The following is a 26,335-nucleotide window of genomic DNA, read 5'->3' as shown; positions in this document are numbered from 1 at the left end:
TGGTTATGTGACTAAGTTTTATACAAATAAGATGTAAGTGGAATTGTAAAAGATTTCTGGGAAGGCTAATTATAAAGGAAGGAGACAACAACTATACAGGAGAGCAGAAAGACAGAAGAATCATGAGTTGTGGTTAATTAAGTCCATACAATTACACATGACCTACTTTCAGATTTCTCTTATGAGAGAGAATAAACCATTTGTTTATTAAACCATGCCACCTTGAATTTCCTGTTATTTAAAGCCAAATCTAATCCCAACTCCCACACATAAGCTTAAAAAAGCAATCCATTTTGAGGAAGAGTTTGAGTAAAGGTCAGTTTTTTTTAAAGGCATTTAACACATAATAACAGTACAAAAAATTGCTAGAATTTAGTGTGCATTTACTATGTGTAAGGTATACTGCTAAGTGCCTTATGTGTTACTGTATTTAATTTCCACAACAATCCTATGAAATGATTCAATTGTGCAGATGAGGAAACTGGCTTACAGAGGTCACACAGTTAGTAAGTAACACAACGAGGATGTGAATCTTTGTTCACATGTGAATCCAGGAAGACCAATTCTAAAGTCCTAAGTCTTAGAATGCCACTCTACTTGCTAGATGGGGTGCTGCCCAATTCATCAATCATTTAATAAAGTCAGTTAGATTTAAAAAAAAAAAAAAAAAGGCAGGGCAGGACAAGAAGAGGAATTTATTATTAGACAAAAGGAAAGAGAAGTTACTAAAATACACATGGTTTGGTTCCTCTAAGCCCTCTAAGAAGAACAGCGTTGGAGATAGTACTCTTGTAAGAGTAAGAAATTAGGCAGTGAAGCACAGAGACTGCTAGGAAAATGTATCTCAGCCAGGGACAGGAAAAAAATGATGCCAGTCAAAAGAAAGCAATTATTTCTCAGTTACTCAAGTCTCCCTATCCCTTCCAATTTTAAATGTCCCAAATATTCTTCCAGAAAAATAAAAATTAAAACATAACAGACTAAGATGCCTTGATGAGACAAGGTACAAAAATCTGCTTTAAGTAGTTCTTTCCTTAGGGTGGGTCCATTGTTACATTTCAAAAACAGGCAGGTTCTTGGTTCTGTCCCTAAACCTCCTACTTCTGGGAATGAGATTTCAAGCAATTACTTTATTTCAATGAAAATGCCCTATGGAGTTCACTGTAAGGGACTTGATTGCTAGTTACTATCACCTTAACCTTCTATTTTTAACAACTGCAACAAATAATACAGGTCAATAAGTAGGTTATATTATAATTTAAAGCAATTAACAGTATTTAGGGCAAATTTGAATAGAAATGTCCACATATAACTAACTGATAATGAAAAACAGTCATTAGAGACAGAAAAAGGGTTATCCATACTATAGAGGAACGGTACCTAATTTATTTTTGTAGTACATGTTGTAGCGCTATGTACATATATTATTCTCTTTAGTGGCTGACCCAACAATTAAATCCCTCAGCTACAGGAAATTCTCTTTTCAGTGTAATAAGCTTATATATTTCTTTTTAAAAATCTCTTCTAATCAATTACCATACTATTTGGGGGAAATTGTTCTATCCCTATTTCACACCATGTACAGAAACAAATTCAGAAGAGTAAAGATTTAAATAGAAAACATAAGACCGTAGAAGTCTCATATCATTATCTTTCATTAATCAGAATGACAATGACTCTAAAAGTTGATAATAAGTAGTGCTGGCATGAGAGTGGGAAAACTGATATGCATACAGTGTAGGTAGTAGTGAAAAATTTGTCTTTTCTGGTAAACATTTGAGCAATATCATCACTATTTTTAATGTTCATGTTCTTTGAGGTCATAATTCCACTTCCAGGAATTTATTTTAAGTAGATGCTTAAATAAGTGAAAATACATAAATGCACCAGGATGTTTACAAAGGCACTGTTTATAAAGAGTAAGATTTGGAAACAACATAAATGTGTATCATTTGGAAACTGGTAAATCATATAATGGGACACTGCAGCTATTAAAAAAATGAGGTATAACCGTATGCATTTCTTTAGAAAAAAGTAATTAACATTAAATAAAACATAAGTTAAAAGAACAATATCTGCAATATAATCTCATCTTTTATTTAAAAAGTATCTATTATATAAACTTATGTGAATGTGTAAGCATGCTTAAAAATAGTCTATGTGGCTATATATCCAACTGTTAAAAGTATTATTTATGGGACAGGTGAAAGAGGAAATTATGTGAGATTTTACTTTTTTTTTTTTAATGTTTATTTTTGAGAGAGAGAGAGCGAGCCCGATGCAGGGCTTTAACTCATGAATCGTGAGATCATGACTTGAGCTGAAGTCTTTTTAACCAATTGAGCCCCATGTGAGCTTTCACTTTTCAATTTATATATTTTTAGAAAAATAAAACATTTCCTTTACACGAAATCCTAAGTGTCATATTAACCTTTCCCCCTTGCTTACTGGTCAGTGTCCTAATACCTAGAGAAAGTTTTGTTACCCTTCAGCTCAGGGCTGTATTTTTAGTTCTTGATCTCCTTTGGCTGCTTAATCTTCCCTTGCTGGCATTTCAGCTATTTACATTGCAATAGAAGACCTGACAATTATGTTTTACACTTTACAAAGAATATTAAAATAACAACAAAGCTGTTAACACATACATTTGAATATTAGATAATACATAACTAAAGCATGGAAGTTTATAATAGTAGGATAATAAATTCTTTTGTCCAAATTTAATGAGTCTCAAAGGCCAATTTTGTATAGTATAGGTGATTTTCAGGTTTTTAAAATTTTTTGTTATCTGGGTTTTGTTGTTGTTCCCATCTGCATAATCTCTCCTCTCTCAATTTAATCAAAAGAGAAGATATGTCTACAATATAGCAAAACAAGCTACAAAGTTTGAAACAAAAACAATAAATCAGCCATTATTTAGTACACCCCAGGAAAGAGTAAAGTTTAAAATAGAGTTTAGAATGCTTTAAATGGAATATGGTCAAACTGCAAAACTTTTAAAAAAGGAATGATGAGGACAATGAAGGGACCAGAGTCATGTCGTATGAGGAACTAACGATGATCAGGATAGTGGGAAAGGGAAAATGACAATTGAAAGAAACTTGTTTTCTTTTCTTTCTGTGTTTGTTTATTTTTGAGAGAAAGAGAGAGAGAGAGTACGAGCAGGGGAGGAGGGGCAAAGAGAGAGGGAGACACAGAATCCGAAGCAGGCCCCAGGCTCTGAGCTGTCAGCACAGAGCTCAATGTGGGGCTTGAACCCACGAGCCGTGAGATCATGACCTGAGCCAAAGTCGGACACTCAACCGACTGAGCCACCCAGGCGCCCCAAAAGGAACTTGCTTTCTATAGCTTCACGGCACAGAACCAGTTTCAATGGACTGATGTAACAGGGAGGTAGATTTTGGCTTAAGATTACTACCAAATTATTTCTAGAAATCTATAGAGATCTATAGATCTAGAAATCTATAGAGATTTCTTACAGATATTGAAAATACTTAAAAGCACATTTTACTATTAAAAGCAAAATCTTAGCCCTATTACATATATGGTGCCATCAACCCACCAAGAACAAAAGGAAAGAATGATGAAGAGGTAGCAGGCTACCTTTCCAGTACACTGCAGGTGCTGTCCTGGCACGGAGAGGGAGGTCACAAACATGGTAAAGCAGCGAAGCAAGAACACAGTACCCATCAGACTACAGAGCCTTCGAAGAAGTATTGACCTGTGAACAGAGTGACCAAAAAAGAGAGAAAGATCAGAAGAAGGCAAACCAAAAAACTCCAGGCATCAAGTGTTTACTTAAAGGAAGAACAGACAGGAAAACCACTAGAACTAGACTCTTTGAAGAGGACAGAAATTTTAGAGAATTCTTCAATCTAAAGCATCATTGTCTAATAGAACTTTCCACAATGATGAAAATGCTCTATAACTGCACTAATAAGGTATCTACATGTGGCTCCTGAGTACTTGAAATGTGACTAGTACAACCAAGGAACTGAATTTTAATTTTATTTCATTTTCATTAATTTAAATAGCCAGATGTGGCTAGTACCTGCCATGTTAGACAGTGCAGACCTAAGAGCATCATTTCATTGATAAGAAAATATGGCTAAGAGAAGGTAAAGGAGCTAGTGAGAAAGAAGTAAAACTAGTACCTAGCCGATTCTTAGCTTAATGTTAGCCCTGTTATTCATCTATCGCTCATAAATTATTTATTTTATGAGAGGTAAAACTAAACACATGATTCTGGAAATTTTTTGCTGATTAATAACACCGTAAATTGGTTACTGATAGTAGCTATTTAATAAACATTCTCTAACTTCTCCTAAGTTAAACGTAAGGTATAAAATACTAAGTCTTTTGGGGTGCCTGGGTGGCTCAGTTGGTTAAGTGTCTGATTTTGGCTCAGGTCATGATCTCATAGTTGATGAGTTCAAGCCCCGCCTCCGGCTCTGTGCTGACAGCTCAGAGCCTAAAGCCTGCTTCAGATCTGTGGCTCCCTCTCTCTCTGCCTGTCCCCCACTTGTGCTCTGTCTCTCTCTCTCAAAAATAAACATAAAAAAATTTTTTAAATACTGTTTTTTTTAATACCAAGTTTTATATTAAGTAAACCTAAAATTTTGAACTGCATTGTAATATCACTTGTACTGTCATATTATTTTCTTAAATGCCTTAAACCAAAACAGACTATAAGATTCTTAAAAACAGGAATTATGCTTTACACATTTTTGAAATGCTCTTCCCACCCTCAAAAAAGCATTGAACACAGGTTAAGACATCTCAAATTTTAGTGTGTACACCTGGGATGGAGCTTAGGCATCTACATCTTAACAAGAAGCCTGGTGAGTCTAATGAAAGTAGTACAAAGACCACATTTTGAGAAACACTTTCTTTGACAAATTAAATGTCAAAACTTGCATTTAACTGGCCACTGCTATGCTTTGCTAAATCTACCACAGTTTCCTGTTTTGAAGAGTGGATAAATTCAAATTCACCGGGTCTTGTGAGTCAGAGTTAAATCAGAGAGCACCAGTGATATACATGTTCTTAAATCACCTCTGGTTTTAAGCAATTCAGAGTTAAAAATATTGCTGGAAAATGGGAAAGAATGAAGCACAATACAGCCTGAGACTGTGACAACAATAGCAATCATCAACCTTTCTTTTCACCTTCAAAGCGATGCAATAACTGCTGCTTAGGAACTGAAGCCCATCAGCGGTTTACCTCAAGCACTTCCTGGTGAGGAGAACCAATCAAAAATTCAAGAAACTGTCCCTATTTCTCATCAATGTCCAAAAGACAACAGATAGCAGATCCACAAACTTTAGAGTTCTTTAACATTTTTCTTCACTATGCCTTTTTACTTAAATCAAGTAATTTCCTCTCACTAAAGTAGGAAAGAAGCCTCCCTTATACTTTTTTTTTTTAATAAAATTTTTTTTTTCCTTTATATTTCTTAGTGGAAGTGCCAAAGAAGCACTTTCCCTATTCATCAATTTCCTACACCATCTTAAGCAAACCACACTGGCTAGACAGATGTGCATGGTGTGCAAAATAATCCCTTTTCTAATGAGCCTCCTGCAAGCAGAGAACAATGTCTTCCATTCAAGCACTATCCTTGTCCAAAGACCGTCTTTGGAGGAGTTTCTATCCTTCCACAAAAAGTGATATTTCCTGTTTGTTTCCAAAGAAAGTTAAAGCTAGACTGTTAGCGATTGGCTAATGGCCAAACATTGCCAACTCTGATCTTTGGGTTCAGAATACATTCAGAAGGTAACTAAATATGGAGGTATTACCTCACGGTGACTTTCTTGTTGATCAAACCCAAAACATTTTCCATAATGGCTAAAGGAAATTAACAAGGAAACTACAAAGGGAGAAACAAGGTTTGATGAACTTTATCCAAGACAGTAAAAACATTTTGTCTTTTAATGGAATAACTGAGGTACCTGTGTTTGTGGAGAAGAAGAACCAGGAGCCAAATATAGCACAAAATCATGCCACATACTTCTGTCATGGCAAAGGCCCATGGGATTCTAGGAACACTGAAATAGAAAAAAATTACATTTCATACTGACAAGAAGTGCATGTATGTGACACCTTTTGCAACATGATACTCTTCAAAATTTATTTCTATAACTTTTACCTCTTTTAGGAGAGGACATTTAAAGAACCTGGGGGAAAGATCTGTTTCATCAAATATCTCATTTATCAAAACTTCTTTGCTGTTTTTGATTCCCAATTAATGGTTCTCTGTGAAGAGGTGACAATCCTTTTCTCCCCCTGCCCCCCCCCCCATAGAATGGTAGACCTGGATACGAAACTGCCCACAAACATCAATGGGAAAGGGTTCGCCTCTTGCATGATGTGCTAACTGCAGAATGCAGACAATTGGGGCTTGAACTTGACTCTTTTCTCCCTATAGTAATTTTTTTTTTTTAATTTGGTTTTGTTTTAGAGGCAGTAAATTGTTTTTACTCCTTTTTCTGCCCTCCTTTGTTTTATATCCTTGTTTTCTTCTATTGTTTCCATTGACCCCTCTTTCCTCACCAAATCCACAGCTCCTGTGGTTATTCACTGGTAAAATACATGTCACATTTCCTAATTTAAAAAGAAAGAGAAAGGGGCACCTGGCTGGCTCAGTTAGTAGAGCATGTGACTCTTGATCTTGAGGTTTAAGTTTGATCCCCATGTTGGGTATAGAGATTACTTACAATCTTAAAAAATAAATAAATAAAAAGAGTGAAGGAGGAGAAAGAGAAGACAGAGGGGGAAAGGAGGTAAAGGTGGAAATGAATTAGTGCAAATATATCATCTCCAGGTGATTGTCTTTTTTTTTTTTTTTCCATTTATTTACTTTGAGAGATTCAGAGAGCATGAGCTATGGCGGGGTAGGGGGTATGGTGGGGAAAGAGGGAGAGGGAGAGAGACATAAAATCCCAAGCAGACTCAACACTGCCAGCATGGAGCCTGATGCAGGGCTTGAACTCACAAATTGTGAGATCATGACCTGAACTGAAATCAAGAGTCAGGCGCTTAACCAACTAAGCCACCCAGGCACCCCTGATTGTCTTATTTTTATTCTTTGTACATTTCCACTAAAATTTCTTGTATAATGTATTAATTTTATAACTAAGGAAATAAACGTATCTTTTAACAATAAAACATGAAATCTGAAAGGAAGGTATTAATAGTTTTATCCAACCAAACCTTATTCAGAGTAAGTGAAGAGAATACATCATCTTTAGCCAGGGATTTGTCATTTATTACCTCAAAAGATTCCTCTTATGTATTTTTAATCTATTGCTGCCTTATTTATCTCGCATTACTAGGGGAAAAGGTTATCACATATCAGAAATTTTTAAATAAAAGAAAAATTCCTTTAAAAGACTTTAACTATATAAATTTTTAAATGAACATTTAAAATTAATACGTATGTATATATGTATGTGTGTATGTATATGTGTGTGTGTGTGTGTGTGTGTGTGTGTGTGTGTGTATATATATATATATATATATATAACAATTTTACAATGTTTAGGATGAAAATACATTTCTGCCCCACCCCCTACCTAATTCTTGCTTCCCAGAGGCAATCACTTTCACTCTTGTGTTTTATTTAGCATTATATCTCTTAGCTGCCACAGTCCATTTTCTCTCCCCTATTCTCTACAGTTTCACAATTTTTTAAAAAACAATTTTTGGCTTTTACTTAAGTTTCTAAATACCATTTGCAGCTGAGTCAGTAGAGAACAATAATTAAATCCCTTTCTTGTAGAAATTCTTATAATTCTCTAGAGCTAAAAAAGCTTTCTTTCTTTCTTTTCTTTTCTTTTCTTTTTTTTAAGTTTGCTCTGTCTCTTATGTGCCTATCATCAATTCAGCTTCAAACTATTCTACCGATTCAATTTTTCCTTTTGGGGAAATCTCTCTTAGAGCTCTTCTTTTTTTTTTTTTTTTTTTTTTTTTTTTTCAAATTTAGTAGGTTTGGTCATGATCCCAAGGTTTGCCTTTCCCAGAATGGCATATAAATGGAATCACACAGTACGGTTGCATTTTCTAGTCTGCCTGTATGGCTCTTTTTTTGAAGTAAAACTCGACTTTCACCTTGTAAACTCCTCTTTTCTATATTAGATTCTTTGTTTCCTGAATCCAAGTACTCGTCTTTTTCAGTTTACTCTTTAGTTTTGTTTCCTCCATTCGTTTTCTGAGAAAGACAGGCTGAAGGACAAACTTGTTTTTAATGTTAGATTTATTGAGGTTTAATTTACAACCCAAAAAATTCATCCCTTTTAGCTGTGTAGTTCAATGAGGTTGACAAACGTATTTGTCAGTCATGTAACCACCGCCACTATAAAGATATAGAATATTTTCATTACTCCAAAAAGTTCCCTTGTGCCCCTCTGTAGTCAACCCCCTCTCTCACTTCTAGCTCTGGGGCAACAAGTCAACTGATTTCTGTCCTATATAGGTTTGCCTTTCTCAGAATGGCATATAAATGGAATCACACAGTATTTATCTAGATACCTTTTGTATCTGCCTATTTTCACTTAGTATAATATATTTCAGATCTACCCATATATACTGCATGTATAATTCTTTACCCTTTCTTTATCTACAATTTCCTTTCCATTCACTGGTTGATGGGTATTTCGGATATGTAATGGATATTTGGATATATTCAGTTTTGGGTGGTTTTGAATAAAGACCACATACAAGTCTTTGCATGGATATATGTTTTCAATTCTCTTAGGTAAATACTTAGAAGTGAAACTGTTAAGGGTTATGTTAAGGATATGTTTAACTTTTTAAGAAACTATCAAACAGGGGGCGCCTAGGTGGCTCAGTCGGTTTAGTGTCAGACTCTTGATTTCGGCTCAGGTCATGATCCCAAGGTCATGGGATCAAGCCCTGTGTCAGGTTCCATGCTGAGCATGGAGCCTGCTTAGGATATTCTCTCTCTCTCTCTCTCTCTCTCTCTCTCTCTCGCTCCTCTCCCGTTTGCATTCTCTAAAATAAAAAACAAATTATTAAAAAAACACCACAACTATCAAGCTGTTTTCAAAGCAGTTCTGTCATTTTGCATCTCTACCAGCAATGTATGAGATTATCAGTTCCTCTGAATCCTCATCAGGCGTTATCATCAATTTTTTTCATTTTAGCAATTCTAGTAGCTGTGGGATTGGAAAGTAAGTATTTTGAGACTTGAAAACTTAAAAATATCCTTGGGTCTATCAGCAATTGCACTACTAGGTATTTCCAAAGGATACAAAAATGCTAATTCAAAGGGGCATATGCACCCCAATGTTTACAGCAGCGCTATCAATAGTCAAATTATGGAAAGAGCCCAAATGTCCACTGACTGATGAATGGATAATGATGTGGTGTGTGTGTGTGCATGCGTGTGTGTGTGAGATGGAATATTACTCGGTGACCAAAAAGAATGAAATCTTGCCATTTGCAACAATGTGGATGGAACTAGAGTATATTATACTACACCAAATAGGTCAGAGAAAGACAAATAGCATGATTTCACTCGTGGAATTTAAGAAACAAAACAGATGAACATTGGGGAAGAAAGGGAAAATAAGATAAAAAACAGGGAGGCAAAGCATAAGAGACTCTACAGAGAACAAAGTGAGGGTTGCTGGAGGGGAGTAGGTGGGGGGATGGGCTAAATGGGTGAGGCTCATTAATTAGGAGGGCACTTGTTGGGATCAGCACTGGGTGTTACATGTAAGTGATGAATCACTAAATTCTACTCTGAAACCAATACTACACTATATGTTAACTAACTTGAATTTAAATTAAAAAAAAATTTAAAAACTATCCTTCGGTCTAACGTTATAACTAATTGGCAGTTTGCTTGGACTGAGAATTCTAAGTTAGATGTTATTTTGTCTCAGAAAGTTAAAGGTCTTGTCCTCTAGCTTCCACTGTTGCAAAGAATTTGATGCTATTTAGATTTCCAATCTTTTCTATGTTACTTGTTCTGTCTCTTAAGAAGCTAAATTTTAGGGGGCACCTGGGTTGCTCAGTAGGTTGGGCTTCTGACTTCAGCTCAGGTCATGATCTCACAGCTTGTGAGTTTAAGCCCTGCATCGGGCTCTGTGCTGACAGCTCGGAGCCTGGAGCCTGCTTCAGATTCTGTGCCTCCCTCTCTCTGTGTCCCTCTCCTACTTGCACTCTGTCTGTCTCTCTCTCTCAAAAATAAAGATTAAAAAAAATAAATTAAAAAAAAAAGAAGTTAAATTTTAGGATCTTCAGCCTAAAATCCAGTGTTCTGAAATTTTCCATTTCTTATTCAGTGGGCCCTTTCAATCTGGAAAGTCACATCCTTTGAATTCAGGAAATTTCCTTTATTATATCCTAAATAATATCTTCCCCTTCATTTTCTCTATGTATTCTTTCTAATACCCTTATTTGTTCACTGTTGGGCCAAATGGATTGATCTTACTTTTTCTCCTCTACTTTTCATTTTTGTTCTACATACAGGGCAATTTATCATATCTGTATCCCAATTATTCTGCTGGATTTTAAATTTCTACTTTCATTTTTAAATTTCCAAAAGCTTTTTTCCTTCTGAATTTTCCTTTTTTATAGCCTACTGTTACTGTCTCATAAAATGCAACATAACATCTCATCTGTGAGAATATGGTTTATTTTTTGAAGTGTTCTTATGCTATTTTGTGTTTCCCATGTTGCTTTTTTCTGTTTGCATTGGTCTTTTGTCCTTAAATGTCTGATCACTCTTGACCATTCATATTTGACAGTGAAGCACTAAAAAAATAATTTAAAGCTCTGTGCGCATAGATTGAGCTTCTCATGTTGTGGGTTTCATGGTAGAGTGATAAAGGGGTCTGGTTGATGAGATAGGGATATCTCCCCTACCATTGTATCTATAGTCCTTTTCTCTTGTGTAGGTTTTCCAAGGAGAGGGATCTGTTCTCCTGCTTAGATGACTGGTGCTGGGAGAGAATGGGGATAAGAAGTCTGGCTACTTAAGGAAGGGAGCTAGAAGTTTCAGTGATCAGTATGTAAATTTATAGTAATCACCTTGAACACATCTAGGTACCTTTGTTCTCATGAGTCCAGAGTCCCTCACATTTAACTACTCTGGAGACTATACCATCTATCTTCTGTTGGAATAGAGCAAGTCTAAAAGCTTTTCAACCAATTCTCCCATATTTGGCTCCTATTTGTACCTGGTTGTGACAGATACCTGGTGCCATCTGTTTAGAGAGTTTTTCTGGAGCTCTGCAACACTAACTCCCCTTTTGGACATTGCTAGCTCCGGTTCCTAATCTTATAAGAGGCCCTCAACTTCCTACTTTCCAAATATTCATCATTATCACTACTTTTGCCTTCATAGGATTATAGGGTTCCCCTTCATCTCCTTTTTACTGTTATTTTAGTGGAATGTTGTGAGGAAATGTTTTTTCAAGATCTCATTATTTATTTTGATACAAAGTTATCTAAAATGCATTATACAGGTACATGCCTCTTTTTTTCTAGATAAAAATTTAACTTTGGTAATTATTACCATTACTTGGTAATAATCATGATTATGAACACTGATTATTACACTGAATATGATAATGACCTCAGGATTACTGAGAAATGAAGGTTAAGCTCCAGGCTAGTCTAGTTTTTCCATTATTTATGTTTGCTTTTTATAGTGCTTCTGGTTCTTCTGTTACTAGTATGGCTATCAGCTATCCTTTCTCACTGTTTTAAGTGGGCCTGCCTATAGAGGCATCCCTATCTCCTAATTTTCTGTTTAAGGTGTACTGAAGGTCTTGAAATTGTGTAACATAAGCTTCAGAAACAGACTTTGAAACAAAGATCAGTGTGAAAGTGTTTAGGAGTGTTCCCAAGGGAAAACCTTAGGGTAGTAAGAAAATGAGATTAGGAAGGCAAGGAAGCAGGGTAAAAGTGAGACATCAAATAAAGGCTTGTGGGGTTAACTATGGCAAGGGTAATTATGGCTCAATCCTATGGGGACTTTGGGAGACAGTGTAGGTCCGACCTAAAAGTTGTCCCAATTAGGGTGAAGAGAAATAAAATATTTATACCCTATCTCATCAGTCATTAGTTAAAGGCCGTTGCTGGAGGGATGTAAATTCCTAAGCATGTTTGCCTCTCTTTCCAAGCAGGCAAAATGTATTCAGCAGCCCAGATGCAGCTCTCCAACACAGATACATTTACTGGATGTTGGGGGCATCCACATGCAAGAAAATGAAAAAGAGATCTGAGAGTACACAGGAAAAACACTGATAGCACCTGTTACCATTCTCCTATGAATAAAGTTTCAATGCTTAAGAGCATGAAGATTTGTAGTGGGTGGCACTATAGGGAGTTAGGCAAAATTTGGCTTTATATCCCCATTACAAACTGAAAATTACATATATGTTTACACAAAATTTTATACACAAATGTTCATAAGCAGCATTAATGGCAGCCAAAAAGTGGACACACCCAAACATTCATTAACTGATTAATGATAAACAAAATGTAGTATATATCCATACAATGGAGTATTATTCTGTAATAAAAAGGAATGAAGCACTGATACATATTACTATATGGATGAATCTTGAAAAATTATGCTAAATGAAAGAAGCCAATCACACGCAAAAAAGGCCACATATTGTATGATTCCATTTATATGAAATGTCCAGAACAAATTCACAGGTGTAGAAAGTAAATTAGTGGTTTCCAGGGAATGGAAGGAGGAGGGAATGAAATGAGACTGATAATGGATAGGAGTTTCTTTCTGGGGTAATGAAAATATTCTGGAATTAGTGGTGATAGTTGCACAATTTTGTAAATATAATAAAACCCACTGGATTGTACACTTTAAAATAAAATCCTCATTTCTCTCTCAGGTCATTTTTCCACCTTTCTCCCACTACACCTTGGTTATAGGCATCTATCGAACCTCAGCATCCATTCTCTCATTTCTTGAAGACTTCAGCTTCTGGTTCACTGTCACTTTCTCTAAAACTTCTATTGTAACTTGGGTTCTTCTCACTTATCTTTTTACTTCTCCTTTGGCCTTGTCTTTTATTCTACTTCAGTGACCTGCACCCATGGTTATAACCTGGATCTTGTCATTACTAAGATTATTTTTCATAATCTTAATTTCAAGAATCCTATATTAACCAACACCTCTTTGCTTTCCAGCTTATTCCTTCTAGTACTCCCAACCTCAATAATTTTGAGACCTAAAATCCATTGATCTTACAACATTTTCACTGTCCTTCACCTATCTCATTTCCTCATGTCCCTTCTTATCCACCTGAGTCCATGGTCAGTCATTATAATCACTCCCTTGCCTGGTCTTCCTTCATCATGCTGCCTAGCAAACCTTCAACCCTGCCTATTAAATCCAGTTATCCACCTATTCCATCCACCTATTTGAGTGAGGTAGTAAAAATACATCATGCCAACATGACTACTAACTTCAAGGAGGCCATCAGTGCTGCTACTACATCACACAAGTCTACTCACTCTCCTAGATGACTATTTTACACCCCATTCATTTTCCTCAAACTGCCATCTTTCTCTCCATTGTAACTCTCTATTTGCAGAGAAAATAAAACAATCAGGAGAGCACTTCCTCATGCTCTACCATCACATCTAATAATGTGCTCCTGTATTTTCTATCTTCTCTGTTATGTATGAACAGTCCATGTGCCTAAACCAACCTCTCCTACCCATTAGATCCCATCACTTTTCATTTACTCAAGGACATGACTCTGATCATGTCCCTCTCTTTCCTCCTAACATCATTCCCCTCCGCCTAAATTGGGTCATTCCTATCATCAATACAACAAACATACTATAATATAGCCCATCCCAAACTAAAATCCTGGTGACTCTCTATCCTTTCCTTCTCTGTCCAAGATACAGCTCCATTTCTCTACCACCTTTACAGGAAACCTTTTAAGATTTGATTGTTTCCAATTTCTCTCTTCCTATTCTCTTTTTCTCTCTTATCAACTCTAACCAATTTTTTTTTTTTAACTTTTCTTGGCTATGAAAAGTTGAACGAATAAATACTTTAAGGTCTTCACTTAAATCCACCGTACAGGGGCGCCTGGGTGGCTCAGTCGGTTAAGCGTCCGACTTCGGCTCAGGTCATGATCTCGCGGTTCGTGAGTTCCAGCCCCGTGTCGGGCTCTGTGCTGACGGCTCAGAGCCTGGAGCCTGTTTCGGATTCTGTGTCTCCCTCTCTCTCTCTGACCCTCCCCCGTTCATGCTCTCTGTCTCAAAAATAAATAAACGTTTAAAAAAAAAAAAAATCCACCGTACAATAATTACCATTTTTTCCACATTTTTTTTTTCACTCTTTCTATGCATACCTACACACACACACACACACACACACACATACTGTTTTGGAAGAACTTGAACCCACCCCCTGCAAAGTAAGTTGCAGACATTATGACACTTCTCTCCTAAATACTACAACATGATTCCCCTAGGAAAAAGGATATCCTTTTCATAACACAATACACTATTATACCCAGGAAACTGTAACATTGATTGTTAGACAACATTGTTTAATATGAAGTCCATACCCAAAATTTCCTAAATGTCCCCAAAATGTCAACAGTATATATTTTTTCTTGATATAGGTTCCAATTAAAGTTCATATATTGCTCTTGGTTACAGCTCTTCAATATCCCTACAATTCTCTCTGCCTGACTTCTGTTTGCTATAATATCTACATTTTTGGAGAGTCCAGATCAGCTACCTTGTTCTGGATTTGTCTGATAATTTCCTCATGATTAGACTTAGGTTACATTTGGAGGGGCAAGATTATTATATAGTTGATACTGTGAACATCACATCCAATGCACATGTCAGTTTGAAATGCTACATTTGATCATTTGGTTAAAACAATGCATGTCAGATCATGACACTGGAAAGCTACTTTATTCTTCCTATAATTAAGTAGTATGTGAGATGATTATTTTCAAATCATGTAAACATCCTTGATCTTTCACCTAATGATTTTAGCATCCACCGATGACCTGCCTGAATCAATTACTATGCTGGATGTTGCAAAATAGGCCATCCATGTTTATTTGCTGGTATCATTCTTGAAGAACTTCCCCTCTTGCCAGACCATTTTTTGTTTATCACTATGGATTCACAAATTCTTTCTTTTACTCAATATATTAGAATCCATTACCATCATTATGCTTTTGGATGTTTTAATTGCCCTAGTTTGATCAGTGCAAGTCCCTTCAAACCAGCTCATATGTTCTTCTGACATGCTTTCATTGGTTTTATGCACTTCCTTGATTTATGGAACAAGAGCTGTTTCACTCATTTTATATTTTCCTTGCTTCACACTTAAAACCAGTTCATATCAGTTCTTAAAAATCTTCCTCACTCTTCTTTGTGATTTAGTAGTACTCTGCTATGCAGAGTATTATATTCAACCAGTTTTCCAAGGATAGGCATTTATATTATTTCTAATATTTGCAATTACTACAAATAATGTCACAATGAGCAACTGTCACAATGAGCATATGTTTCCTATTTGTGGATTATATCCCATTAGGTAAATTTCAGTAAGTCTCATATTCTCTTTTGAACCCATTACAATCAGCTTCTGCTTTTACTAACTCTTGTGAAGGTCAATGTTGCTATATCTGATGGTCAATTATCCACATTTTACTTGATCCCTGAGTAGCACTTAAAAACAGCTAATTATTAATTATTCCTGCCCTCTTACAATACTTTTTTTTAACTTGGCTTCCAGGATACTACTTTCTCTCTCTGCCCTGACATTCTCAGTCTTCTTTACTGGTTTTGCCTTACTTCTCTGATTTCTGTTAGAATGTTCTTGGGCTTGGGGGCATCTGGGTGGCTCAGTTGGTTAACTGTCTGACTTTGGCTCAGGTCATGATCTCATGGTTTGTGAGTTGGAGCCCCACATTGGGCTCTGTGCTGACAGCTTCGGATTCTGTTTCTCCTTCTCTCTGCTCCTCCCATGCTCATGCTCCATCTCCCTCTCCCTCTCTCTCTCTCTCTCTCTCTCAAAAATAAACATTTAAAAGATTTAAAAAAATAATAAGGAAATATAAAACAGGCCACTCATTTAAAAAAAGAAAAAAAAAAGAAAAGAATGTTCTTGGGTTCAATCTTTAATCTTCCCACTTTTTAACTCACTCGCTAGAAGACCTTATCTAACATCACAGCTTTACCTGTGCTGGTAACTTCCAAATTTCAGCCTACATCTTTCTGAACTCCAACTCATCCTTCCATCTCTTACTTGACATAATGATTTGGTGTAAAAGATATCTCAATCTGACATGTCCAAAACCAAATCCTTACATTTCTTTCCAAGTCAGCTGTCTTCCCATCTCTGTAAAGGGCAACTCCATCCTTGCAAAGGGTCACGTCAAAAATCTTGGAGTAATCCTTGACTTTTCTTTTTCTTATGCCTTACATGCAAATCCATCAGCAAATCTTGTTGGCTGCGCTTTCTAAATATATAAATAGAACTTGACTCTTTCACACCATCTCTACCACTACCATCCTCATCCAAGGCACCTCATTTTTGTCAAGGTGAATTCAATAATTTAATCCCTATTTGGCCATACTCAACGTCCACACTCAGGCTATTCTCAGTACAACAACTAGAGTTACCTTTTAAAATGGAAGTTAGATCACTCCTTCTCTAAAATACTTTCCAATGGCTTCCCTTTTCATTCAGAATGAAAGCTAAAATCCACACAATAATCTACAAGTCACTATACAATCTGGATTCCTGTTTCCTCTCAAACTTCATCTCCAACTGTTCTTCCCAGCTCTCATTTGCTGCTCTTTAAACCTGCTAAGTACCCTACCAATTCAGGATTTCTGCAACTTGTGTTGCAACTTGGAATAAGGAAACAACTTGGAACAAAGAACAAGGAGCAAGGAACAACTTGTTTCTTTCCTCTGCCTCCAATACTCTTTCCTTAGATATCCATATGCTTTCTTCCTTACTTCCTTAGGGTCTTCTGTTTATAATTGGGAAAACTGTATAGAATAGGGGAGGAGATATAGGGATCTAACAGTTTCTTCAACAGTTTTCATTAGATTCTTCTTTTAGCACCACCCTTTCACCTGCAATATCCAGAGTTTTGAGAAATCTGCAATATAGACTGGGTTGGTTCTCATTTTTCCTAATTGCTGTTTTAGAATTTGATTATTTTAGGTCTGTTTGTTGCCACTCATCCACCTACTTTCAAACTTCCAAAAATGTATGGCTACTCTCTCCTCTCTTATCTGCTGCATCCTTGTAGGCTTACGACTTAAACAAAAACCTCTTTACTACACTTTAAATCGGGGTTTGTGAGGACAAAAATGTGATATGTACATCATTTTGCCATCTCAACACGAATACTTTAATTCACTTCATTAAAAAAAAAACACATTCTAAACAAAAAAAAACATTCTACAAGGCACTTTCAGAAGGGTAAATATTTTATAAAAACAATCAGGAAAGTTCTACAAACTTGAAACAGATTTTTAAAATCACAAATATAAAAACTAATAGTTTTGAGTTTTGTTCTATTCTTATTTTTCATATGCATATACTATATTCTTTTTTATGCATGCAACACTTCATAAAAACAAGAGGATACTATCAATGAATCAATTTGTATTATTTGTGATATAAAAACTAATAGTTTTGAGTTTTGTTCTATTCTTATTTTTCATATGCATATACTATATTCTTTTTTATGCATGCAACACTTCATAAAAACAAGAGGATACTATCAATGAATCAATTTGTATTATTTGTGATAATTCCAATTTATTTGGTGATACAGGAGCCTTCCCCATATTTTTGGAAAAGCTTTTAAACCCCATTCATCAAGAAAAGGTAACCAAATTCCATTTATTATAGACACCATTCCAGGAAACCCTTTTAAAATGTGAACTGCCCAAGGAGCTATAATATAGCTATAAAAAAAATAAATTAAGCAGTGGCTTTTCCCACTCACACAGGCTTAAGGTCTAATTTACTTTAAGACAGGGGAACCTGGGTGGCTCAGTCGGTTAAGTGTCTGACTTTGGCCCAGGTCATGATCTCACAGTTTGTGAGTTCGAGCCCCGCATCAGGCTCTGTGCTGACAGCTTGGAGCTTGGAGCCTGCTTTAGATTCTGAGTCTCCCTCTTTCTCTCTCTGTCCCTCCCCCAGCTCATGCTCATACTCTATCTCTGTCAAAAATAAATAAACTTAAAAAAAAAAAAGCGACTTCAAAGCATATCTTCATATGCTACCAGATAAGTAGAAAGTATGTATCAACCAAAATAATAACAAACAACATAATTAGCATAACTATATTATCATTACTGTTATTCCAACCTTCTGCAAACTTGGCAACTAGAAACAAAACTTACCTGTCTAAGAATATATCTGGGAGTGGTGGATAGGTCTGCATATCAGGCACTCGCTCGTGGACTATAACCATAATGAAAGATGTAAACCCAAATACTATAAAAACATATATACAACTCAATATGGTCTTCCAATACTCTGGGTCCAATCTTCGAATAGAATGTTTGTTTTTACCATTCATGTACTGGTACTGATCAGAATTCAAATCAGTGATCGGTCCATCACAGTCATGTGAAGGCTCTCCATTACAGAGCCACTCTGCGCTGTGAAGAGCACTGATGAAAGGTGTCATGGAACCCATGGGACTGTCACTGTTGTATCCCATTTCTTCTAAAACATCAATATGTATTTTCTGCAATTTTCGGACTGAGAGCATTAACCTTTTAATGTCCCCTAAGATTTTGATTTCCAGAGGAGGAGACCGGAGATCATATTCAGTCAATGTTAGCAATGTGATTCCATCAAGTCGGTGCTTATTACATAAAATGTCCACATATTCAAAAAAGCCTTCATCCTTCAGCCAAACAGCTACATGCTTGGTAGTCCAGCGGCGAATGCAGAGGTGATTAGGAACAGCCATTTCCTTTTCCACTGCCTGTCCAGGGAAATCAGGAAAACAAAACAAAAACTTCAGTGTGTCCTAACAACTCCTTTAAAGACCAAATACACATAAACATACCAGAAACAATAATTTTTCTACTCTGATCTATTGGCTTCTAGAAGAGAGTAAAAAGGAAAAAAAAAAAAAAACCCCAAATGATTGGTTTTCAGTAGATTAACATTCTAATAATTTTATGATATGGCCCCCACAGAAGAAGGAAGGCTAATGACTAAACATTTTTACAAAAAATTACTCTACAAATGGCCTTTCCACACCATAGCAAGTGTAACTTCATTAGAAAAAGCCTACTGCTGAGAATTGAGAAAAATCTCATTTTAATGCTTTTCTTAAAATGAGATACAGAAAGATACCTGATACATAAAAATTAATCAAATTTTAGAAATCTTCATGTTTGATGGAATAAGTATCTCCCACTTCTCTAAAATGAGAAAACAAAAACAAGAAACACCACCAAGGTAGACAGAGAACTAGTTTTAGGAAACCCCTTAGATTAAGAATATTTCTACCCACTACACAAATGATTTCTAAACAGATATAAAGCCTATAAACTAGATATAAGTATCTTATTAGCTCATTTCTTTCCATACTTTGAATATACCATTATAGAACTAAATAAGAAATTTCCTTCTTAAACTATCACTGAGATTTCAGTGATAAAATTTTTAAAAGAAAACTGTCATTTCAATGTACTCATATTTGAGGACCCAAATTTTATATTGTGATTGTAAAAGGCCAATAATGTAATGAAATGTACTAATTATTTTTACTACTTTGATCCACATAGTTCTGTTTATGTTCTTTTTCCATTCTAAAACTTTCAGTAACTTGGGCCTCTATCAGGTTTATAAGATAACACAGGAGACAAAGGCCTACATGGAAAAAACTTATTTCCCTGAAGTATTTTCCTCAGTTACTAAAGCATGTGGGTTTTCTGACACCTTCCATATTTTTAAAGATCCTATTTCCTTCTGAGATGATTTTTTAATTAATTTTTTTTGAGAGAGAAGGTGCAAGTGAGCAAGGGAGCAGAGAAAGAGAGAATCCCACGAGGGGTAAAGGGGGGGGGGGGGAGACGATTTTTTTAAAAAAACACAGTAGGCAAACTTTAAAGCATAACAACAACAAAAAAATAATGACATAAGAAATACCCAAATGTCCACTACCCAGTTTGAAAAAATATCAAATAATTCCAATATATGTTCTGTTTCTTAATCTGGGTATTAGTCATACAGGTTATGTTCATTTTATAAAAATTCAAGAAGCTATATGCTTATGATCTACACTTTACGTATGTTAAACTATATTTTAAAAGTTTGCTTTAAAAGGCCAAAAACAAAACATCAATACAATTGAATGTCCCTCCCTGATACTGTCCCCTTCCTCCCCTTCCCAGATGAAATAATTCTTGATTTTGGTGTTTATCATTTTCTTATAATATGCACTTTTGGCTATGATAAATCTTCTATGCTTACATATGTTGAGAAAAGTAAAAAAACTGCTACTGTTCTACATTCTTCCCCTACCCACACAAACTCTTGCCATGAAGACTTATAAATACTTGAAAAAGGCAGATACTTAACTACATGAGCACCACCACTTACACCATCAAAAATATTCAGGCAACAAGAAATGCTTATTAAATATTTATTTCTTAATTACTAAAAAGCAATCCTAATTTTTGGAAGCCTTTAATCAGATTTTGTTTCCAAACAGAGTTTTTCATATTATCAATCCACAATAGCTTTTCAGTCTTAGAACATTAACAGCACATCTGCCTATAAGGATCTGTATGCTTTAAAAAGCTGCCTAATTCTTATGTACTAAAGAGCTACATAAACTGTTACTCAGCTCTTTTTAGCTACAGAATATCATCGCCATCCCAAACATGTTTTATGCAGTTTACCACATTGAATTTATACACACTGATATATATCATTTTATGTAAGTTATCACATATATACAAAATTCCATTAAAATGACTTTGGTATGTTTTAGTTCATATATATATCCAGATGGTTTCATCCCACCCACTACATACATCTCTCTTCCCCAAAGATATGCTCAGAATAAATTTCTTCATCTTTGAATATCCAACCACACCTGTTACATACAAACTCTGCAGCAGTTACGATGTAGCAAATTTGCGAAGTTCATCTCCCACAAAACAAGGCTGGATTCTTCTGTCATTTTATTCTCTATTCTGCTACCTTTCTCCTTTCTCAAACAGCTTACCACCAATGGGTTCCAAGTCACTCCCATCCTTATAGCATTATCCTTCAGTACGGTTTTGTCTCATACACTGTTCAAAATGATCTTCTCTTTGTTTTTTTCTTTTTTTCCCCTGTCTTAGATCACCAGTTCTCTATACTCTCAATTGGGCCAACAATCAGAGTTTGATGCTGGTGTTTTAGCTGCTACAAAACGAGTAACACAAGGAAGCCTTCTGGAAGTCTTTGAGCCTGCTGTGGCAATGTCCTAAAAACATGACACACTCCACTAATGTGCTTCATCAGGTCAGGACACGTCCTTTAATTGTATGCTACTACATTATAGTTAGAGGCCCATATTTATGGAACACCATGAAAACCTGCACTAAAGAGGTATATTAAAAAGATGATAAAAGGCTTTAGGGCCAATTTAGTATTTATGTTGTGCCATAGAAACTACATGGAACAGGAAATTTTGAACAAAGATATGACGGCTATGAGTTTCATATAAATCCAAAAAAATGAAATTAAGTTAGTGTTTAAGAACACTTTCAGCTTTAATCAATAATTAATATGAATCAATTAAGGTTTAAAGGGACTCCATTTTTGACCAAGATTTAATGAGAGGGACCAAATTTACCCTCCCACCACAAATAACCAAATGATAGACAAAATACATGGGAGAGAAAAACCAGCATCAAGACACTGGGTATCAGACAAAAAAGATTGCTGCCAGACAGAATACAAAGTGAACCCTACTGCCCCAGCTTACTGTCCTGAGAGGTTCCAAGTCATGTGTGATACAGGACACAAAATGGGTGAGGGCTGGCGGACTTGCTGAGTTGAGGAGATAGAGCTGAGGGTCTGGGGAGATCCAGGTGGCTAGTGTTCATGAAATAGATTACTGGAGAAGAGAAAGATGCACAGACAGAGAACTTGTTATAGACTGAATGCTTTGTCTCTCCAAAATTCATATATTGAAACCCTAACCCCCCAATTAGGAGGTGACTAGTCATGAGGGCAGAGCCCTCATAAATGGGATTAGTTGCCTTTTAAGAGATACTCCAGAGAATTTTATCACCCCTTCCACCACCTAAAGACATAACTAGAAGATGACTGACTATGAAGCAAGAGTCAGGCTCTCACCAGATACCAAACCTGCTGGGCTTTGATCTTGGACTCCTCAGTCTCCAGAACTGAGAAATAAGTGTGCTTTGTTTAAGCCACCCAGTCTACAGTATTTTTGTTATAGTAGCCTGAAAAGACTAAGACAGAACCCCAGAGATCTGCAGAGATTGTCCTTTGAATATGCAGCTAAAATGCTGATCATCACATACACACGAGGAAACAAAACAGGACTGAAAAAAGCACCACCCAGAAAGATTAGAGGGAACAACACTCAGTACACACACAAGACCAATACAAATGCCTACCCCAAACAGACTGAAAAAAAACAAAAGAATCTCACAATTCATGGGGCATTAGGCAAAGTGCATAGGAAGATCTTGCATAGTAGTAAGACAAAATTAATCCTAAAGCAGTAGTTGTTTGGCTGGGGGCAATTTGCTACCCCCTCCCCGACATTTGGCAATTTCTGGAGACATTTTTGGTTGTTACAAGTAGGGAGTCACTTAAAGGGCAGAGGCTACAGATGCTGTTAAACATTCTACAAAGCACAGCATAGCCCTTCACAACAAAGAAATAACTGATTCAAGATGTTGATATTGAGTGCTGATATTGAAAAACCCTGCCCTACAATGAACAGGTCTCTGGTCCAGTCAAATCTTTTTTTTCTTGAAGTTTATTTATTTTTGAGAGAGAGAGCGAGCGAGATAGAGAGACAGAGACAGAGAAAGAGAGAGAGATTATCCCCAGGCTCCATACTGTCATCACAGAGTCCAACGTGGGGCTCGATCTCATGAATTGTGAGATCATGACTTGAGCCGCAATCAAGAATCGGACACTTAGCCGACTGAGCCACACAGGCACCCCCCGCCAAACAAATGTTAAAATCAAGATCCAAAAGAATCAAATTATTTTCCAGTAACTTAACTACATCCTACAACAAAGTTCAAGATTACTAGGAGTATTTAGCACTCAACAGATAAAATCCATTATGTCTGGCATCCAATCAAAGATGCCTACTCTCTATCCAGTGTAGGAAAAATTACCTATAATTAATAGAAAACAAATCAATCAAAATTGACCCAGAACTAATACAGATTAAACAGAATTAGCAGACTAGAAAATCAATGAAGTTATGATAACTCTATTACATATTCAAGAAGTTATAGACATGGGCCATAAACAAGCTCCAATGGAAACTTCTAAAGATGAAATTACAATACACAGAATGAAAAATACACTGGATTGGATTAACAGCTGATTAGACATTACAAAAGATAAGAATAATAAACCTGAAGACACAACAATAGGAATTACTCAAAATGAAACACAAGAAAAGATAAGTTTTTTTTTTTTTTTCCTTTGAAAGTAACCCTGTAGGGGCACCTGGGTGGCTCAGCCTGTTAAGTGTCCGACTTCGGCTCAGGTCATCATCTCATGGTTCCTGAGTGGGAGCCCCGCGTCGGGTTCTGTGCTGACAGCTCAGAGCCTAGAGCCTGCTTTGGATTCTGTGTCTCCCTCTCTCTCTGCCCCTCCCCCACTCATGCTCTGTCTCTGTCTCTTAAAAATAAATAAATGTTAAGAAAAAAGTTTTTTAAAAAGACACTCAAAAAAAAGCATTTGAAAAAATCCAATATTTATTCCTGATAAAACCTCTTGGCAAACCAAAAACAGAAGCATCATCAACTTTATAAAGGGCATCTTTGAAAAACCTGTAGCTAATATCATACTTAATGACAGAAGTCTATACGCTTTCTTATAATATCAGGAACAAGCCAAAACTATCCATTCTCACCAATTCTATACATTGGACATTCTGGCCAGTAGAATAAGGCAAGAAAAGGGAATAAAGCCATACAGATTAGACAGTAAGAAATAAAACTCACAATCTGCAGAATTTGCAAGCAATATAATTGTTTATTTAGGAAATTCAGTGGAATCTATACGTACACACAAAAACCTACCACAACTAGTAAGTTAGTTTAGCAAGATTGCTAGATATAAGATCAATATACAAAAATCAATTGTATTTCTACATACTAGTAATAAAAATTCAAAAACTGAAATTTATAGGGGCACCGGGGAGGCTCAGTTGGTTAAGCATCTGACTCTTGGTTTCAGCTCAGGTCATGACCTTGTGGTTCCTGAGTTCCAGAACATTGGCTCTGTGCTGACAGTGTGGAGCCTGCTTTGGATACCCTCTCTCACTCTCTCTGACCCTCCCTTGTTCATGCTCTCTCTCTCAAAATAATTAAATAAACTTAAAAAAATTGAAATTTATAAAACACTACCATTTACAATAGCATCAAAAAATATCAAATACTCAAGGATAAATCTGACCAAACCCGGAAAAGACCTGTACACTAAAACCTATAAAACACTGTAAGAGAAATTAAAGATCTAAATAAACAATGAGAGATGGGTGGGTCAGAAGATTCAATATTGTTAAGATGTCAATTCTCCCCCAAATTTGAACTACAGATTCAGTGCAATTCTAATCAAAATCCTGGCAGGATTTTTTGTAGATGTTGATAAACTTAACTCACAAAAGCTCATATGGAAATGTAGAAGATCCAAAATAACGAAAAACAACTCTGAAAAAGAACAAATTAGCTGATTTCAAGACTTATCATACAGCAATTATTTTCTACCGCTATGTAGCTAATTACCATAAACTTAGTGACCACCCTCAGTTCTTGCCTCTTCTTATTCTGAAAAGCAGCAGCTTCACCTGTGTTGAACTCCCCTTGTACCTGGAATCTCTCCTGGAAAAGCACATTCCTTCTCAAGGGCTTGCCTGATTAAGTCAGGTCCACCAAGAATAATCTTAGTTTCTTAGTCAACTGTGCCACATTAACACAACATAATCACAGGAATGATCGCCCATCATATTTACAGGTCCCTTCTATTATTATACAACAGTCACTGGAGACCATTTTAGAATTCTATCATCTACCCCAAATCAAGACAAAGTGGTAGTGGCATGATGATAAATAAAGCAATGGAACAGAACAGGGAATCTGGAAATAGACCTAGATAGATAGATCGATAGATACCTGTTTTTCTACAAACATGTAAAGGCAATTTAATGAAGAAAGGATAGTCCTTCATCAAATAGTATTGGAACAAATGGATATCCATATGCAAAAAAATCAATCGATATCTCTCACCACATATAAAAATTAACCCCAAATGCATCACAGACCAAATGTGAAGTCTAAAACTATAAATCATCTAGAAGAAAACACAAGAGAAAATCTTTCTTACCTTAGGTTAGGTCAAGATTTTTTAGATATGACACCAAAAGCAAAATGCATAAAAGAATAAACTGATAAACTGGATTTCATTTGTCTAGGTAGGAGACTGAAGGACCTTTATAGTTTTTAGCCTGTAAATTTCTGCGTTGTTTGAATCTTTTATAGCAATGTATTTCTATACTAAAAAGACAGAAAATACATAAAAGTAATATATATTCATTGAAGAAATAAAATTTTAAAATTACCTTTGAGACTACTGCTTGTAATTTGTTATAACTCTCACAGAATTTTCTACGAAAAGAAATCATACCATAGATAATTCTGTCTCATTTTCCTTAACATTATTACATGAATCCTGTCTAATATTATTAAATTATCCTTTGAAAAGGACAGTCCATTAATGGTTATACAATAGTTTGTCCATCTCTCCATTGTTGGCAATTGTTCACAATATTATTACTATTATAAATAGTACTGTAGTGCCTTACTTAAGATTTCTAGGAGTCAAGTAACTATCAAAAAAAAATTTCAAGTGTTTCCCCACTAACGTCATTAAAGCTTAATTCACAATTAAAAAACACTGCATGAAAAGCTTGTACTTGTCTAAAACATTAATTGGTATGTATAAAGGAAACATCCCCATTTGAGATAAAATTCTAAAGAGGTTTACTCTGAAATCATGAACAATTAAGAATTTAATTATCAAAGGCAC

General features: G+C 35.8%; 1 protein-coding gene across 8 annotated transcripts in view; it reads right to left on the bottom strand.

The window, feature by feature from the left end:
- Positions 1-26,335, bottom strand: part of SAMD8 (sterile alpha motif domain containing 8) — a 49,872-nt gene that overhangs the window by 5,284 nt on the left and 18,253 nt on the right. For 6 of the 8 annotated variants that reach the window (XR_006209334.1, XR_006209333.1, XM_007095633.3 and 3 more), the window contains 3 exons: positions 18,415-19,007; positions 5,949-6,044; positions 3,604-3,721 (listed from right to left, as the gene is read on the bottom strand). Coding sequence is in view for 6 of the 8 variants with exons in the window: in XM_007095633.3 (XP_007095695.2) it covers positions 3,604-3,721; positions 5,949-6,044; positions 18,415-19,007 (807 nt within the window). In the remaining 2 variants the exon portion in view is untranslated. Of the gene's footprint in view, positions 1-3,603; positions 3,722-5,948; positions 6,045-18,414; positions 19,008-22,013; positions 23,060-25,035; positions 25,472-26,335 lie in introns of those variants that run through there. The other 2 variants (XM_042961007.1, XM_042961009.1) reach the window with 2 other exon arrangements.

Source organism: Panthera tigris, chromosome D2 (assembly GCF_018350195.1).
Source record: "Panthera tigris isolate Pti1 chromosome D2, P.tigris_Pti1_mat1.1, whole genome shotgun sequence".
In the NCBI taxonomy this organism is placed as follows: Eukaryota; Metazoa; Chordata; class Mammalia; order Carnivora; family Felidae; genus Panthera; species Panthera tigris.
The sequence above is the reverse complement of the archived record's forward strand: the minus strand, read 5'-3'. Positions and strand labels throughout refer to the sequence as shown.